The sequence below is a fragment of the Onychostruthus taczanowskii genome, unplaced genomic scaffold (assembly GCF_017590055.1).
Source record: "Onychostruthus taczanowskii isolate IOZ18803 unplaced genomic scaffold, ASM1759005v1 scaffold5, whole genome shotgun sequence".
NCBI classification, from domain to species: domain Eukaryota; kingdom Metazoa; phylum Chordata; class Aves; order Passeriformes; family Passeridae; genus Onychostruthus; species Onychostruthus taczanowskii.
Window position 1 is genome coordinate 16832450 of NW_024502568.1, and position 19266 is coordinate 16851715.

Consider the following 19266-nt stretch of genomic DNA (forward strand, 5'->3'; position numbering starts at 1 on the left):
CCATCACCACAGCATGGCAAAGCTGCCAAACCTTAGAATTTAAGCATTACTGTGACAATATTATCAGGGGTTTGCTTTTCGTTGGTTTGTTGGGTTTTTTTTAAAAAACTTGTGGCAAAGCAGAAAAAAACTTGAGGACATGAATCTCAAGTATTAGAATGAAAGACATGGTAAAAAGAATCTTTAATCTTGCATCTTGCTTTTTGAAATATTTTTTTTTTTGTGTTGTGATATCTCTTCCCAGTTTACTCTGACATGGACACACATTGCCAGGTCTTCCTCCTCCTGTTCCTGTTGTCTCCCTTCTGCTACATCCAACTCCCAGCTAAAATCCCAGGGGGCAAACTCAGGGAAGGGAAAATTCCATGAATCATAAAATCATGGAACAGTTTGGGTTGGAAGGGATCTTAAAGATCACCTCATTCCCAACCCTGCCATGGCAGGGACGCCTTCCACCATCCCAGGCTGCTCCAGGACCTCTCCAACCTGGCCTTGGGCACTGCCAGGGATCCAGGGGCAGCAACAGCTGCTCTGGGCACTCTGTGCCAGGGCCTCACCACCATAAACTATGATTTTAAAACTTTTTTAAGCACTCCCTGTGGTTCTGAAGCCAGAAAACAATATCCACAAGCGTTTCTGAAAGTCAGGAGAACCCTCCTGGGTCTGGCCTGGTCTCTGTACAGGCGCTGTGAGAGGGAGCTCAAACACCCCGGGCCCTGCCGGGGCACTGAGGCTGCAGAGCAGAGCTCAGCATTTACCCCTCACTGCTCACCCTTGTCAGGAACAAATTTACAAAAAACCCAACCCAACAAGCAGAAGGATTCTGAAACCTGCCCAAGGAGCAGATAGAAAAACCACGTGAGGAGCCCTCGGGAGGTTTGTGAGGCAAGCCTGGCTCCAGCTGGACGCTCCCATCCTTTCCCTGCCAGCCTGCACAAGGAGCTGGGACATGCAGCGCTCCTCGCCACGTGGGCTGCACTATCAGCAGGAGATCACGAGCTTTCCAGAAGGTTTTTATCTCCTGTCTCCCCCCCCGTTATGAATTTTCTCTCCTAGAGGATTGCACGTTGCCTGTGCTCGCTGTCACGGCGCTGGGGCTGAGGAAGGGAACAACATTCCTGCTCTTTCCCCACAGCCAGCTCTCCTCCCCACCTCTCTGCTGAGCCACAGCGAAGGGAAGTGCTGAAAACCTCACATTCTGCACACCAAAGGGAGGTTCAAACACAGCTCAGAAAATATTGGAGTCTACTGCTGCAATGTATTCAGAGAGTGGAACACAAAGCAGGCTGATTCTATATTAAATTTATTAGCAATTGCCTATTATTGTTATATTGTTTCATTGGAAAGAACAGCTCAGGACAGCTCTGACTGACAGAGTGAAAAAGCAAAAACCCTGGGTGCCTTTGGCTCAAAGCTGCCAGCTGATGACACTCTGGGAGCTCAGGAAACACTTGCACAGAGAAACCTGCGCCTGTCCCTCACATCAGACTGATCTTGTTTGCTGGGTGAACGAGGTCTCTAGTTCTGCAGAACGCACACAAGTGTGTGTGTGAAACTTCCCACATCTTGGTTTTCCCAGAGAAAAGGGTTTGATCCCTCATTCCTTCCCTCGTGCCCAGGCTGCAGGGTGGGGACAGGGCAGCACTGACTCCCCTGATCCTAAGTGTGCCCCTAAAAACCAGGGGGGTTTGGGATGTGAGTAGGACACAGCCCTCTTTTCTCTCCAGGGAATGTGGCCCCATTATCCTGCTGTTTTGTAGGCATTGGAAGAGAAGATTGTCCTTGGTAGACTTTATGACAGCCACAAAAATGTCTCAGAATTTGTATTTCTGAGTCTTTTTATCCTCTCCCCTTCCAGCATGTTATATTAGCATATAAATATCTTCTTTCACTGCTCCTTTCTTTTAGGGTCTTCATGCAAGGAGTTGGAACTCATTATGGGGAACTCCTCATGTTTGTGGGGATTGGAACTAGGTAATATTTAAGGTCCCTTTCAACCCAAGACCTTCTATGATTCTAAGACAAAAAATAGACCAAGAAAGCAGCAGTTTATCTCCTGATGGGGCTGAAGCCCTTTCCCTCCAAAATGACACAGCCAGAGGTAACTCTGACCACACAACCTCGACTGCAACTGATAAAAAACATAGAACAAACCTTTGTTTCTCATGCCCATGCTAAATATTGCATTTTTAATCCATAAACTTATGGGAAATACCTGTACCTTAGAGCCACAGTCTGATCCCAATTTACTGTAGCTCTGCTGGCTGAATTGCCATATTTTGGTGTGGTTTAGACCACCTGACTGCCATGGTACCATTGCAGAAGGGGAAAAATGCTCCTTCCAGTAAAGTGAAACTTTTTACTTCAATTCTAGTGAAATCCCAACTGTCAGCTGAGGCTGAAATGCTGCAGTACAGCTGCCAGCTCCAGCACTTGCAGATAAACCAGGCTGAGGTCACAGTTTTTTGGCTAAAACACAGCACAGAATTATAATAGCAAGTATATTCTGACAGGTCCCAGCTCTCTGCTTGGGGTTTGTTTGTTTAGATTTGTTTCTCTCTCTGTATTTCAATTCATTGATTCTATAGAAGCATGTCAGTTCATTAACAAATCCTGTCAGCTGTTTCCTTTGGCACTGGGAATGGGTTGTTTCCCTGCTAAATTAATCCAGCTCCAATGTCACTTGCACACCAATCAGTGCTCCCATTCAGGGAGGTCGGGCAGAAAAGTGGAGAGAACGACTTCTTTTCTTTTTAACCAAAAATAGGAAACAAAACATTGCTGAACTCTGAAGCCTCACTGGAGCTGGTCATATCAGCACTGTGTGTGAAGATGGCTGCTGCCTGATTTCCAGCCCAGGGAATTCTGCTGGAGCCTCCTCAGTCCTGGGGGAAAGCTTTCAGAGTGACCTCCAACACTGAGCCATTACATCCCAACCCATCCTGGCTACTGTGTCTCCATGAAGAAGTGGAAAATGTGCAAAGGGGACAATCAGAGGTGACGCAAACCTCTGGAGTTCTCGGGGATCCTAAGGGATTTATAGGATAAGACGGAGGCTTATACCGTGGCCTGAGTTGGACTTTCTCTCCTGATAAAATGGAAGAATTTTTACAGAGGGAATAAAAGGCAGCAATGTAACCTCATATATTGCCTTTTTTATATTGCTTTGTTAAGGCTGGGCTATAAACCTGACAAAAAGTAGCATAAAATGATGGGGAAATGAAGAGTGAACTCAGCTCCTCTGAAATATTCCAGCTTTTTCTTTCCATTTCCATGTTCCAATGGACACTGCCAGTGGCCCACCAGCTACAACCACACTGATGTCACCCTCACTGCAAAGCTGGACAATGAAATCCTGGCAGAAGGAAACTGTCCAGGACATACCTGGGATGTTCTTGATGTCCCCAAGGACAAAGCCATCCTCCCTCCATACTCACCCTCATATGCCCTCAGCTTATCTCAGCTTTTCATCCTTCTGTGACATCCCAGCCTCAGGTACACACAGGAGTCAGCACTGGGAGAGTTCCCCAGCATCTGTTCACAGTTACATTGCTCTGACATTCATAATTACGACCTTTATCAGCAGCTCATGTAAGCATGAAATTAACTTTGAAAATCAGTAATTCTGCTGACTTCACCTGGGTCACTCACATGTTTGAAGTTAAAAGAACACTGAAGAGCTTTGCTGTGTACAGACCTAGCCCTGACAGAGAGCAAAACGTTTCCAGTCACAGACAAACAGCCAGTAGCCACAGACTGTTCCACTCTCCAGCTCAGATTTAATCTTACAGGGGCTCTGTTTCACTGACACAGCCGTGAACTGCTTCCCTCTAAGACCCACATGCTGCAATCAACTTCCAAGGGATTTCTGAGTGCATACATTACTGTCCCTTGCACACCAGCAGAGCATCAGTATTACACATGTAATGCACCCCAGCCCAGCCAGCTGCTCCAAAAAGTGGTTTATTTTGCAGCTGATGGATGCTTTGCTGATTCTGGAAATCTCTCCATATGACAAGTGTTTCTAAAACATTTAAGGTACTACAGAGCTGAAGGTTCTCAAGAGTGCAATCATCTTTTGCAGCTAAATCATGGTAAGGAATGTACTTGCAATGTGAGCTCGCTCACAGGTTTTCTGCCTGTGACAAATTGAGTCCAGCACAAATAATTTTGGGGTTGCAATTACAAATGGGCAGCGCCTGGAAATTAATCACCAAAGTATTTAATGAATATCCACAGAAGTAATCTCAACAGCTGCAAGCCATCAAGATTTCAAACCCTAGGCTGCCAAGTCAGGTACCAGTAACTCTTCCAGAAGTCACTCAGAACATCTTGCCCAGTACATATGAACACATTTTGATGGGTCTAAATATCAGAAACCACCAAAATGACATTCAGTGTTTCCACAGATAACAGATGGTTTCACACGTTGCTCCCCACTTGGGGTTGTCTAATGTATCTGAATCGTGTTTTGAAACATAACTCAAGGTTTGGAAAATCTCTAAGGTTTTCAATAAATGGAGTTTAATGTCAAGACTACTCAAAGCAGCTGTTCCTCCTAATCATGGAAAATCACATCCAGGTTTTTTTTGCATGACCCAATGAAGAAATTATGTAAATTAGGGGTCCCATGCACCTCCACCCCCACCATTCTCCAATGCTTTACATGAAACCACAGAAAGATAACAGCACGTCTCAGAGCTTCGTGTGCTGCCACTTTTTACTCCACACAAGGTGTTTGTGTTTCTCTCTCCACTCCTACCTGCAGCAGGTGAGTAATGGCCCAGTGCTTGCATTTGAGCTCCATGTTCCACACCAATATCAGAAAGAGGGAGCAGGGGCTCATCTGTATCCTTGGAAATTCCCAGGACACAGGGATGGGAATGCTGCTCCCTTCTCCAGGGTTTTGATGAGCTTTTCCCACCTCTAGAGTCAGGAACCCACAGGTTCAGCCTGGCCTGCTGCCATCAGATATTTGCTCTGCAGAAATGCAGGCTCTCATTTCTCTCCTGGGCATTGCTTCCCACTCCATGCCCCTGCAGAGTCCCTGGAAGCAGCAGGGTGCTCCTTCTCCGTCACCTCCTGTGCCAGTGACAGCAAAACCAACACCAGCACTACAGGCAGAAGAAACACAACCACAATTTCCACAGACAAGCACAAAGAGCTTGGCACTGTTTTCCCTGGGAAGCACAGCCCAGCCCTGGAGAGCAGTGCCTGGTGTGATTTACAGAAACAGAAACTGACCTACACATGCACACGCTGAGAAAACTGCATGGACTTGCAACACCCAGACCATAATCTCCTAGGAAAATCGAAGTCAGAAATTGTGAAGAAAAGAGCAAAACTATTTTGCAAGACTGTGACCAATTTTTTCCTGTGGTTTGGGGTCTGTGAACTGCCTCGTGTGCTACAAATGCCAAAGCCAGGCAAGGCTGATGGTTCCATTCCACAACACTGCCTCGAAGCTCCTGCTGGGATGAAGAACCTTGTGCTGTCAACACCACACACAGCTCTTCCAGAATGCAAACCTCCAGATGGACACCCCACCAAACTAAAAAAACAATCCCAGTTTACCCCAACTGAAAAATAATAATTGATAAATGTATTTCTTCAGGAGCAGATTTCAACATCTCCAAATCCACGCAGTCACAGAGGCGCCTGTATTGGTAATTTATTGCATTTTCCTGTCCTGCTTCTAAAAGAGGTGGAGATTGCATCTTACAATCTTCTAAATCTGACTTTATTACAGGTACAAGAGAGTTTGGTATGTTCAGCAAAGCCTGTATTAGCAGTTTTATGGTTTTTTATGTTTTTATGTTCTTTTAATCGCTGACATGGAATGTAAATAGTTTCCTCAATTGCTGCATACTTCCCATTCCTTCAGGAAGGCACACCCTTTGACAAAGATTAAGAGAATATAAAGTGAAATCCCTGTTTACTAAAGGAATTAAATTCTCCTCTCGTTACTGGAACACAGCAACCTGTGGATGGGGGATCTACACACCCTTCAAGGACAGGTTTCCAACAGCTAAGGGGCATTAAAAATAACATAAAGGAAGCTCAAGATTTGAGCTTGATGTCAAGTAATAAAGTGAACTGGAATTCATCACAGCTGGGTAATGTTGGGGTTCATCCAAATGACTGGGAATAAAAAGCATCTTGCACTGTTTTACTCCAGAGGCCTAAAGAGGTGCCCCGTGGTTTTCCATTGATGTTGTCCATCCCCAGCCCGAGGCAGGATGTCCCTGGCCTCCCCTGGACATTTGCTTTCACAGGCACATTCCTTCCTCCTAACACATCCAACTGCATCTCTCTATTAAACTGAAAAAATACCTTTTTGTGGCTTTGATTCCCCAGCAGGGGAACCTGCACAACTCACAGATCCTTGGGAACTGTTATGAAAGGTTTTCCCTGGGTTGAGAGTGATCTTTGGTTTGCCTTTGACAAACAGCAAGCGGTTGTCCTGATCTGGATTCTCACCAAATATCTTTGAGATTCTCTTAGGGGAAAACAGAACACTTGCAGGGTAGACAAAGACTTTGATGACTTTTTCCATTTGTCATGGACTTCCAGAGCAGTGATTTCATTCCTGTACGGTTTTGGTTTTTAACAACTCTGCCCCATGGGACCACATCTACAGCAGTCCCTGATTCCCCTCTGAAATCTCATGGACATGAGCAGGATCTGCCAAGAGCACATGGAAAAAGGTGCACACAAACACAGGCTCAAGCCCAGCACTGGTCCTGGGCTGCAGGAACAGCACAACCATCCCATCATCAGCCCCCTGACAGCAAACCCAGAGAGCTCCATTTAACATTCCAGCAGGGGTTAATCCCCAAGTCTTGACTCTTCACTCCTGATGGACACTGCATGGAGCACATGATGGGTGCAGACAGCATTAGGAAGGATGAGTCCTCCCCAGAAAATTCCAGAGACTGTAGTATATTCCAGATTACTATAAATAAAAGGCCTTACCACAGGAAAGGAGGACACATCCAAAAGAAATACACAGGAAAACCCTGAGAGGCAACATGTCCATTTTCATCCCCACATAAATGCACACAACCATAGAGATTCTTGCTCTATCAGCAATGCACAAATACCCATAATCCAAACTGGAACAAAACTCTCTTGTTAGGGGACTCTTATAGGGGACCAGTAGCAAAACTGGCCCCAGGTTTAAACCATTAATTTTAAAATTACAACCCTCCAAGAGTACAAAGTGACCATGCAGCAGGGTACTTACTCATTCCTCTCCAGATTGATGACCAGATGTTTATTTTCAGCTTGAATTACAAACTGCAGCCGTGCTGGGTGGTTCTGAAAAAGGAAAACAGAGTTGGCTGAGTCCAAACCCAGAGCCTATCATCCTGCACCCGGCTCTGCCAGGGAAACGGACACATCATGGAGTCAAAGGAAGGTTTGGCTAGGAAGGGGTTTTAAGAATCATTTAGTTCCCATTGGTAGGGACACCTTCCCCTGTCCCAGGTGCTCCCAGCCCCAGTGTCCAACCTGGCCTTGGGCACTGCCAGGGATCCAGGGGCAACCACAGCTGCTCTGGGCACCCTGTGCCAGGGCCTGCCACCCTCACAGGGAACAATTCCTTCCCAATATCCAAGATGTATTTCAATTTTTTAAGATGTATTTCAAGCTCTTCATAAGGCAGAATTAAGTTTTATCTTAAAAGCAAGAAGAAGTGGTATTGCAGAATTAATGGCATAGAATATCCTGTGTTGAAAGGGACACATAAGGATTGTCAAGAGTAAAAAATGTGAAATATCAATAAAATTATGGTCAATAGTATTACCAAGTATCTCTGTGACAACATACAAAGTATTTATGCATATACAAGTATTTAAGAGAACTTTCTAAACAAAACACCAGCAACAGAGCCCACAGAAATCCCAGTTGCACTCCCGAGTGGATCAGGACATCTGGATTGCATTTTCAAGCACCATCATGACTGCATGCAATCTTCATACTGCCTTTCCCCTGGTTCTAAAACCCCAGTTCTTCTTCATCTCAAGCACCCAAAGGTAAACCCAATAATTTTTGGGTGAGTTGTGAGAGGGGATGTGGAGCAGTGGAGCCTAAAGACTTGCAGGAAGGGGCAATGCACCTACACAGGTTCTGGAAACTGCATTTCAAAGAGAAAGGACAGTTTGCAATATGCTGGCTACTCTTGATCCAAAAGACTCAGCTCAAATATATTTTAAAACTGTTTACATTTAACTTACATTTAATTAAACAAACTCACTGGATTGCACGACAGCATTTCCTTGTTTGAAATTCCAACAGTAGCTCCATAAATCAGCTGTTCACCCATACACTCAAGATGCTTTTCTGGAGATTTGTGTCAGCCAATTGCAGCTAGAAGCATTTTAGGATTCTACTGTTTAATTGATTTATTGAGAAATGTGTCTGAATTCGTGATTGCTGCAGCAGAGCCCCAGTGGAGCCTCTGTGACAGACAGAGCATCCCCGTCCCTGGAATGCAGCGATTTTCAAATTGTTTGAAAAATTAGAGATGTTTGTTAAAAAGCAAAATTATTGGGAGGCTGTCATAGACTAAACAAAATTGTTCAAATGAGAAATAGCTGAGAACTCCCCAGTGCTCTCAGGCTTTATTGAGCCCAGGCTGGGAGTGAGATACCATTGCTTTATCCAAAGTGTCCTGCTCGTGAGAATCCAAACGTGCTTTCTCAGCAACAGCATTGAAATTCTGCATCTCTGTGAACTCTGCAGAAACCAGATCCCACCAGAATGCTAAATAAATGCTTCAGACTATCCTTGGCACTCAGCAAACACATGGGAGTCATTTATTGGCATGAATATTTAGAAGCAGTGTTGATTATGACTTCAATATTAGTTCATTGCTTCCAAAACCCGTGAGATCCACAGAATATGGAGTTTTGAGAGAGCAAACCACAATTAATTAGAATATAACACAGTAAATAATTAAGATATTGCTGTGGCACAAATGGATTCTTTTCAGCTGAAGGCCCTCTTAATATGGAAATGACAACTATGTTTATTCATGAGTTCACAGTGGTACTTATTTGACAGTCAATGGATGTTGGTAAAGTTGCAAAGTTAAAAAAGCAGCTGCAGAATAGAACAGGCTGTTACAAGACAAAATCATCTCTCAGAGAATTCCTAAAGCTGAAACTTCTTCTCATGGAGCACAATAATGGCCCCAGTTATGGATGCTGCATTGCTTTGCACAAGACCCAGGTTCATAATCTTGCTTCACCATCGATTTTTCTTTCAAACAAATGCTCATTTCCTTCTTTTCCATCTGCGAGGAGATGAGACTATATTTTTTCTTAGTCTGACTGGAATTCATAAGCACAAATACAGCAAAAATTACCCGCTGCACAGGTGTTAGGGTGACTAGAAACAGAAACACTTGAAATTACAAATTTCTAAGGGTAAAGAAAAATGTGTCTCTTTCAGAAAGGACATTTGAGGTTTGTGTTTTGGTTTTTCCTCCTCTTTTTTTTAATTCATACTCCTGTGAAATTAATTCAGATTTTTTGTTTGTTAGGGGTTTTTTTGGGGGGGTTTTCTTGCAGGGGCTGTGGAGTCTTTCCTAAAGTTTTTGCACATTTTTTGCCACAACCCCCCAGAAGTTCATGTTAAATCCCATGAAACACTGTGATACCCTCCCCTTACAATCGCTATTTTCAAAACTGAGTCGCAGGGTGAAATGGAAATGACTATAAATACAGATATTAGAGCACAGCTTTAGATTTTCCACAGAGAATAATCAGAAAAGCACCTTGTGGGGGTACAGAGCCTCCTGCTCAGAATGTTTGAGAGCCACATGTTCTAAGTCTTCCTTAAGAACCACAAAAATAATTTCTATGCTGGTGCCACAACTTATTCCCACATTGATCCCTTTAAAATTATTGACTGTGGAAGCCAAGTGGACCTAATGAGAGTGGCAGTATTTAAACCATAACAAAGAATTTTTGGGGGGTTCTACTTTCTTTTCTCACAGACTCAATTTTTCTACTTCTCTCCTAAAACTGCAGTTTGCTGTTGTCCTTTTTGGTAATTTTTTTTTTTTGTGGCATAAGAGAAGATTTCATCAGTGCACACAAGCTTTTCCCTGATATCCTAAGAGGCCAAAATTCAGAATGGCTGAAGCAGGAATCTCCGCAACCTTCCCCTCTTATTTAGAGGATTTGCATCCAAAATCTGCATCAATTTCTATCAAAAAACCCAGGAAAAGCATTTCCCCCCTTAATTTGCTTCTTCCTTACTTGGAGCTGAGGGGTTTTGGTCTGAATTGATGTTAGGAATACTCAATATTCTGAAGGAAATTAGTGAAACATTAAGTCAAGGTCAAGCAAGAATTCTCACTGATAAAGCCGATTAAAAAACCAATAATTCAGCACTTGATTAACTAGAAGATGAAGGGGGACAGCAGCTTATTTCTGAGTCAGAGAAGTTCTGCAGTAAAACTACTTTAACTAGTACATGTTTCATAATTACTTCTTTTTTTTCCCCCTCTTTTAAAATCACATTGATCCTCATTGAGAAAATAAAAAGGAAGGATAGTTTATGGATTAAGGGCTTCCCCTGGGAATGTGGAGGTGGTCTTGGGAATACTGTCTAATAATAATGATATGTAGGCACAAAATAACCCATTTATATTCCTGAAATACTTGTGGAGAGGATAGATTGGGAGAAGATTTGTTCACCTTGGTGGGATGCCCATTCTGAAATTTGAATGCACAAGATTTGTCACTGGGAAAAATCTTAATTATTGCTGGATCCCCCTTTGGGCTGTGATCCCACTGCAGGGCTGTGAGCTTTTCCCTACTGGGATTGAGAGAAAAGACTCCAAGTCATTTCTTATTACATTTGAAGAGCAAAAAATTGATGGAATGGGGAGTCCTAAAACATCTGTCTTTGGAGCTCCCTCTCTATAAAAAGAAAGGATTTTATTGGATTGAGATGCATGACTTAGATCAGCACACACAACTTTAAATTGTAGCAATTATATAATAGAAACAAAGGGAAGTATCTACAGATAAGGAAAAGAGTGCAAATGAACTCAAACCAGCAGCATTAATTCGTTTGGAAACAGAAATGCATTTTCAGCTGTATCCACTGTCTAAATCCACGGTTTGAGGATAGAGATCAGTACAAGAAACAGAACCAAAAGGGGTCATTTTGCTTCTCTGGTTTCCAAGTTTGAAATTATATCCTGACAGGGCCAGACTGAAATAGGCAGGTTTGTTTAATCCAGCAAAGTGGTTTCCAGGCCCTCCAGACCTGGAATTAACTTTGCTAAAGCCAGCCCTGCAACAGGCTCAGCTTTGCCTGTGCCCAAGGTGACCTTGGCCCATGCAGTGCTGAAATGGGTAAAAATCAGTAAAATAGAAAGGAAAAAATAATAATTAAGAGGAGAATTACGGCTTGTAATTAGTTGTATACAACATGGTTCCTGACATTACACAGGGAGCTAAACAAAATCCCCCCCCTCACAGAGGGTCATATTTCATAATTAACTGCCTGGCCTTCAGTGTGAGGACAGAGAAACTACATCAAGTCACAGCAGAGTCAGTGACTGGATGGACAAAGGATTCTACCAAGGGGTCATTTTGGAGCATTTTTTCATCCACTGTTTTAAACTGTGCTAAAACCACAGATGTTTACTGTCTGAGCAAGGCCCACTTTGGAGAGAGCCCACCTGGAGCAGGAGTCCAGCTCTGGGGCAGGACTTGGAGCTCTTGGAGAAAATCCTCATCATACGGTTTGATCTGCAGCCTTGGAAGAAGCTTGGGTTGATGTAAAAATACAATCCACAGATATTAAGCAGAAAAATCATCAACTTGTGTTTCTATAGCTGTAAGTAAGTATATGCCTTAAGGAAGTGAGAAACTGCACTGATAAGATGGTGAAGGGTTTATCGTGCAGGGGCGGGGCTGTATGGAATTACTGAGAGTTTAGAAGTTATAACAGAAGCAGATGTGTGCCTGTGAGAGAGAAGCCCATTGGACAAAAGCATCCTCAGTGCAGCAGGAGGGAGTAAAGGAGATGGGTGAGAAAAGCAAAATAAACCCTGTGGCAACTGTCCATTGGGTTAGAGAGTTCTGTATTGCCTTGTAACAAAGAACTTGTGACTGCTCTTGAGCTGTGGCCAAATGCTTGATCCTCTAAAATCTCACAGCCTCTGAGACTGGTGTTTGTCTGAGCAATAAATTGTTCTTAGCCTGAAAATAGTCCCATCCCTTCATTTCTAGCGGTGAAAACGATAGGACAGGACACAGGGAATGGCTTCCACTGCCAGAGGGCAGGGATGGATGAGATTTTGGGGAGAAAAGTCTTCCCTGTGAGGGTGGGCAGGCCCTGGCACAGGGTGCCCAGAGCAGCTGTGGCTGCCCCTGGATCCCTGGCAGTGCCCAAGGCCAGGCTGGACACTGGGGCTGGGAGCACCTGGGACAGGGGAAGGTGTCCCTGTCATGGCAGGGGCATTGCACACCAGATAACCTTTAAGGTCCTCATATGATCTTTAAGGTCCCTTCCAACCCAAACCTTTCTGTGATTCCATGATCCCATGTACTTTATGCTCTTAAAACCAGAAATTCCAGCACAAAAAATAAAGGTTGTGAGATTGTTATCTCCTAAACACAGCTCTGGAAATTAAGGACCTTTGAGATTTATCAGGTAGTCCTATTCCACACACATACAGGGGTTTTTTTCTTTGACTTAACACCAGGAATTAGAAACTGCATAAATGGGGAAAGAGTCCATTATTTCCAGCAGGGATAAATTCCATGCCATTTTTTGCTATCTATATGAAAATACCTTTTATTTCTCTCATTTATCATACACTGACGTTCTGCATTAGTGCTAAAAGGTGTATTTACAGTATCAGATCTTTGGGCTGATATTATTCCTCTACTATCTATAAAACACAAAAAGGGAGAAGCTGGGAAATCTATAAGAAATAAAATCACTGAGGGAATCTTACCATGGAAACTGGAACTCAATCCAACAAAGGCAAGGTGTCTACAAAATATATACAATTAAGATAACTACAACCCGCAACAAATGCTGTAAATTGTATGCAATGCTTTTAAATCCATAAATATTTCCTGGTTTTCTTTTGGCTTCAGTTTAGAAGTGAACACAAAGTGCAAAGTTTTCTGCAAACACCTCCAAGACTAAGCAATATTTCATGTGCAGGACATGAAAAGCATAAACATTTAATTCTTATGGTTTTGCAGGTTCCTGGGGGCAGCAAATTCAGCTGTGCTTTGCCTGCTCTCAGATGAGAAGGATGTATCCCTGTGGCTGCTTATAATGAGCACCAACTAAGAGAACAGAGCCTTTTGCAGTTGTTTTTTTATTTTTTTTTAATGGCTTAGCAAAGACTCCCAAGCCCTTAACAAATTGGCTGAGCCAGTCCAATAATGCAGGAAACCAAAGAACTTGCAAGTTTGTCCCCAAGTTTATTTTAAAGACATTATTTGAAAGCAGAATGATCAGATTTTTGCTTTCTTGATGGCTGTACAGAGAGATGCAAGATTCCTCTATCTGGAAGGCACAACAGCTAAATTTGTTAGGTTTTCTTTAATATTTTTGTCTTCTTTTTCTTAACTCCTATAGCAAATTGCAACTGCTGCTTGGAGATAGTCAGGCTTTTCCACCCTCCTCTCTTTTTCCTGCTCCCCACACTGCAATATTATAAATCTATGGAAGATTTATATATATATATATATATATATATATATAAAATGTATGAATTTTTTAAAACATTCTGTCCCACACAATGTGGCAGCTGAGGTCCTAAAGCAACTTTTCTGCTCCTTCCCTGGCTTCCTTACAGGAATCATGGAATGATTTCAGTTGGAAGGAACCTCTAAAGATGATCCAGTCCAATCCCCCTGCAATGAGCAGGAAAACCTTCCACCAGCTGGCAGAAAACCCCACCATGGAGGTCATGGGATGCAGATAAAATAGGAGCACTTGGGAACAACTCAAATTTGGGAAACTTCTCTTCATAAGCAAAAAGCACTTTCAATTAAAATGAAAAATCTCAATATTTCTGTGTGCTGCCTCTGCAGCAGTGCCAGTGCCAGCCCCTGCCCATCAGGTTGTTTGGCAGCATCTGCTGAAGGTGCTGTGAATTTCCATATCTGTGTTTAAATTCCCAGCTCCTTGCTCACTATTGGTGCCCCAGGATCCCTATCCAGAGTTAAAAATCCAAGCAAACAACGCTCAAGAAAGAGGAAACCCAGAAGTTCATTGTGCCAGACCAAAATCAATAAAATTACACAGCTCCAGCTCCCCATTTCCTGCTTTCCATGCAGGAATACAAAGCTAATGACTGCTCCTGGAAAGGGAAAACATGCTTACAACTTAGCTACATCCTCTCTGTGAGCTATTCTTGATTTACATTTTTTTTTAAAAAATCAAAGGATAACCAGGCTAAAACATGTTTAAAATGTCATAACACCAAGCAGCAAATATTTCAGGAGCAGATCCAAAATAACTGGTTTGATGTTTGAAAGAAATCTGCACCTTGTCAGGCTGAGTTGTGTTGTGAATTTATTCAGTATCAATAAAAAGTCAGGCATAAAACCTGAATTCAGCCTTTACACCATATTTTCATTATCAACCACTCAGGTTACACTAAAATATATTAAGGTGCATTTAACCAGCTAAAAAGGGATTAGCAGAAAATTTTCAGCTTTATACTTTAAAAAACAAAGTAAAATCAATTCTTTTCTTTTTTTTTTTTTTTAAAGGGCAGCCTTGGTTTTTACAGCAGCTCTCCAATTATCCTCTGAACTATATTTGTTAAAACCAGGTCAAAATCAGTATTCCCTTTTCAGTACAAACCTTGCAACAACAACAAAATAAATGTTTGAAAGATTTTCAAAAAGAAGCTCTGAGAGAACAAACATGGGTGAGTTATGAAAAGGGGAACTGGTGCTGCCAACACTTTGAAAGAGCTGATGGGGAGCGAGCTCTGGGATCCTCCAGCTCAGGATGTGGGCTGGGAGAGGGATGGGAGCTGGAACACAAAGCAGCCAGGGCAGGCACGGGAGCCTTTCTGAACCTCTGCAGCAGGCTGGGTGCAAAGCAGCCCAAGGCAGCCTTTGGTGTGGATTTATTGCCCTTCCCTGGGCGCCTGCTGACCTGTGAGGAGTCTGCTCTGCAGCTGGGGGAGGGGATTCCTTGGATTCACAGGCCACAAAAAAAAAAAAAAAAAAGGGAAGAAAGGAAAATGCAACAGCATATGGTTTTGACTGAATGAAATGACTGCACTGAAGTGTGAACTCGATTTTGTAGTAAGAACAAGCAATAAAAATAATAATAAAATATGTGTGCTTTTAGCCAGCCCTCATTTACTGCAGTGTATCCCAAACACAACATCTCTGTCAAGGGTCATTTCCACTAATCTATCCAAGATCCCCAAATTTGCTCATCCAGGCACTGATGTGACTCCATGGAGTGCAGGTCTTCCCATCCAGCCCAGCAGGACCAGCAGCAGGATCTCAGCTTGGAAGCAGGTCAGGAGCAGCAGAGCTGTTGAATCCCAGCCTGATGGAAGGGTGTGTTTGCTCTCCCATCCCATCCCCTGAACTGGCCAGAGCCCTGCCTGTCCTCTGACACCCTGAGGGCGTGGCCAGGACATTGAATGATTGCACCAACACAGATTTGAGTTTTTGAAAGATCTGGTAATAAAAAAAATCTTTTTAATAAAGTGGGAAAAAATAGTGAAACAAAAAACTCATTGAAGAGTCTGGTTAAAAAATGGGCTAAAAAAATGAATCATCCCCTATATTTCTTTTCCTTAGTGTATTCAGAGAACCACAGCTTGAGTTGGGTGGAAAAGGACCTTAAAGGTCATCCATGCCACCCCTGCCATGGGCAGGGCATCCTCCACTGTCCCAGGCTGCTCCAAGCCCTGTCCAACCTGGTCTTGGACACTGCCAGGGACGTTGCCCCAAAAGCTTAAAGTGAAAATACCCTGGAAGTTTCTGGGGGAGTGTCTGGGTGGCCTTTTATTCAGAAAAGGCAACTGGACACCACACAGCCTTGGAGATTTGAGAAGCTCATGGCAGCTCCTGCTCGTGGCAGCTTTTACTGTCACCTCTGCACCAAGGTGGGTCACTCTGTTAGAGAGATATTTAACACCTGAAAATTTCAAGCCTGGTTCAGACATTTTTTCCCTGCCTCAAAACCAGCCCAGAAGCTGGCCCAGGAATTGAAGAACCTGGAATTGGCTGAAAGGAAAGCCACAGTCATTACCCAGTATTTACACTGCACGTATGAATCACAACTGCTCGCTGTGCCATCAAACAGATGGGAGCAGAAAGCACCTCTTGGTTGGAATCCATTATGTGCTGCTTAAACAATGCTTTTGCAAGGCTGTGCAAAGAAAACAAACACGCCTGGGCTGGAGAAAACTGTCACAAAACACAACTTAATAGTGCTGGCAGGCAGGAAGCAATTCACTGGGGCTGGGCTGCCTTAGTTATGGAGCAGAGCTCGCTGCAGACGGCCCTTTGCAATTTGGGTAATTGTAATGGGAGTGAGCAGCTGTTGATATTTGTTGATATTTTGTTGAGCGGTTTGAAATGTACGTGGACTTCTTGGAGGACCGTGCAGCGCAAATGTAGTGGATCCCGTTTGGGTTGCTCCTGTCTGGAAAAGTGAAATTCCTTCTCTTTGTCAAGGCACTGCGGGCTGTGACCTCCTTTTACCAGAAGTTTGATTACAACATCACATTTTCCCCATGTGCTCAATAAGCCAAGGTCAAGCATGGACCATGTCAAAGGCTTCATCAGCTCGTTACCCAGTGTAATTATATTTTCTGCACCTTACTCCCTTTGTCCTACCATGCTTCTTGAGGGTATTCCCAGCTTATAGCTCTGCATTTTCCCACCCACACATCCACTGTTTCAGAACAGAGCTGGAGCTGAGCAGCCAGCCTGACCCTCCTTGGAAACATCTCCCCTTCCACACACGGAATTATTGCAGCCATCACTTGTGGGGAGCCCAGGACGTGCTGTGCACTGTGGGGGAGGAGAATTATGATGATAATTACTACTAAAATTACAAAGATGAGAAATGGCCTGTCCTCCAGGTGCTGTGTGCTCTGTTCCTCTGCCTGGGGAGGGCACAAGCAGGTGAGCCCAGGTGTCACACAGGGGGTGTGACACAAGGTGTGTCTGTCTGCTGGGGGAGCGGCAGAACAGAATGGGATTTCAGGGATAATACAAGATAAAATCCATTCTGAACTGTCAGAGTACCTGAGCCACTCCTTTCACCCCTCAGTGCCACCTGCAGCAGTGCCAGGACAGAGGATTCCCCCCATCCATCCGCAAGGGTTACAAAGCCATGGAAAATCAAACCCAAAACCCCATTCCAAAGGTTCAGCAAACTGCCACAGGGAGAAATAATGAGGAATTCAGTAGGAATTGTGTCCACTGAGACACAGAGATGGCCACCCATTTTCCTGAACTGGAAGTCAACTCGGAGAGCTTCATGAAATCCCATAAATTTTCCTATCACTGAAAGTGGATTTCAGATGCTTTTTGTTTCCCCTGAACTGGAAGTCAACTTGGAGCTTCAAGAAATCCCATAAATTTTCCTATCACTGAAAGTGGATTTCAGATGCTTTTTGTTTCCCGTCAATACAAATCTGGCTGGGCTCAGTGAGCTCTATTGAATGCACATGTATCTCCTTCAAGCCACATTTCATGCTCTCCAAACATCTCTCTCTAAATTAAATCCTTTCATATTCCTTGAAAAGCTCAGTTCTTAATTAGGAAAGAGTTCTGATTTTCCATTTTCATTAATTCATTCGATTTCAAGATTTTGAAGCCAAAGTAATTGCAACTAAGTGAAACTTACTGAAAGGCAAAAAGATACAATCAGTTTCAGACAATGAGAAAATTAAGGATTTTTTTTTTGAATGCAAGGGTTGGTCTAAATGTCCTGGCTAAACGGAATTCTCAACAATGCTACAATCTCCAGAGAAGCAATGATAGATGTTTTGCCTCTCTGAATGAACTCGGAGGGTTGGCTAGATTAATGCTTGAATTACTTAATTTATTTGGCTTAATTTATATGCTGTTCTTCACTTTCAGAGCCTCCCTCTCCCCCCCATCACAGAGTTCCACTGCGCCAGGCCTGTGCCAAGATCTCTGAGCTCGGGCTTCGCTCTCCCCAAACATCCTTCCCTATTCCGTGGCTCCGATTAAATCTCCTGCGTTAATTTGTTACTGCGCTCACCGATTTGCTTCTGGATTCCAGCTCCCTTCTGCATCCCAAACGCTGGAATGCAGGGCAGGACTGAGGAGCTGGGGCCTGATTTCCACCCTTTCAAACCACAATTTGTCTCTGATGACCTTTCCAAGATGATGGATGCGTTATATAAAGGCAGATCAAATGTTCGTATTTTTTAAACTAATGAAAAAGGCGATTTCACCCCACTCTTGGGCTACTCAAGATAACTTGACAAACTTCCCAAAGCTGTACTTCCAAGACACATGAATCATTTTTATATCCTGGAATGTGCCCTAAGAGAAAGAAGGATCCGAAGATTTCCTAGTAAAGTAAATTATCCTGAAACCTGGGGGCAGCATCTCACATTTTTCTGCTTAATTAGAAAGAGACTTTGCCCAGAGATACCCCACCTATATACAGTGACATTTTTGGAGAAAACAAATGGCACGAAGGAGTGTGGAAAGCACAGTAAATTTATCTCAGAAAGCTCATCCTGGAACAAAAACACATGTGGTGTTCTGACTGATACCCCTAGGTTTAAAGTATTAATGACCAATATATTTCTTGCCACAAAGGCAAAGACAAAACACAGATAAAAGTGTTGTTCCCATTAATAACCACACGAGAAAAAAAACCCTGTATGCAAAAGTATCATTTCATGACAAAATGTATTTCAAGATATCTAAATTTGTTATAAAGTTCATTAGGCATCTAGTTACTCTTGGAGATAATTTAAGTATTTTTGACTGCAATCCGAGCTTATAAAAAATATGTTTCTTTTCACATTACCCATCTGTTCCATAAAAATAAGCTATAAAAAAATATTTCTAGAACAACTTCTTCCATGACATATTAGATAAACCAGTGGCTCTCAAAAAATAACCCCTGGATCAAGGTTATATAAATTGATATTAAAGCTCAGCAAAGATCTGCTTTACAGTAAATCATTGAGAAATAGGACAGCCTTTCTCCATCGAAGGGCATGAGGTAAATAACTGAAGAGGA

The 19266-nt window shown here is 43.1% G+C and overlaps 1 protein-coding gene across 1 annotated transcript in view; it reads right to left on the bottom strand.

Moving 5' to 3' along the window:
* The window catches only part of ADAM12 (ADAM metallopeptidase domain 12), a 175170-nt gene that overhangs the window by 121495 nt on the left and 34409 nt on the right, over positions 1-19266 (bottom strand). Inside the window, exon 3 of the mRNA XM_041415563.1 lies at positions 7247-7320. Within this exon, the coding sequence (XP_041271497.1) occupies positions 7247-7320 (74 nt within the window). The remainder of the gene's footprint in view (positions 1-7246; positions 7321-19266) is intronic.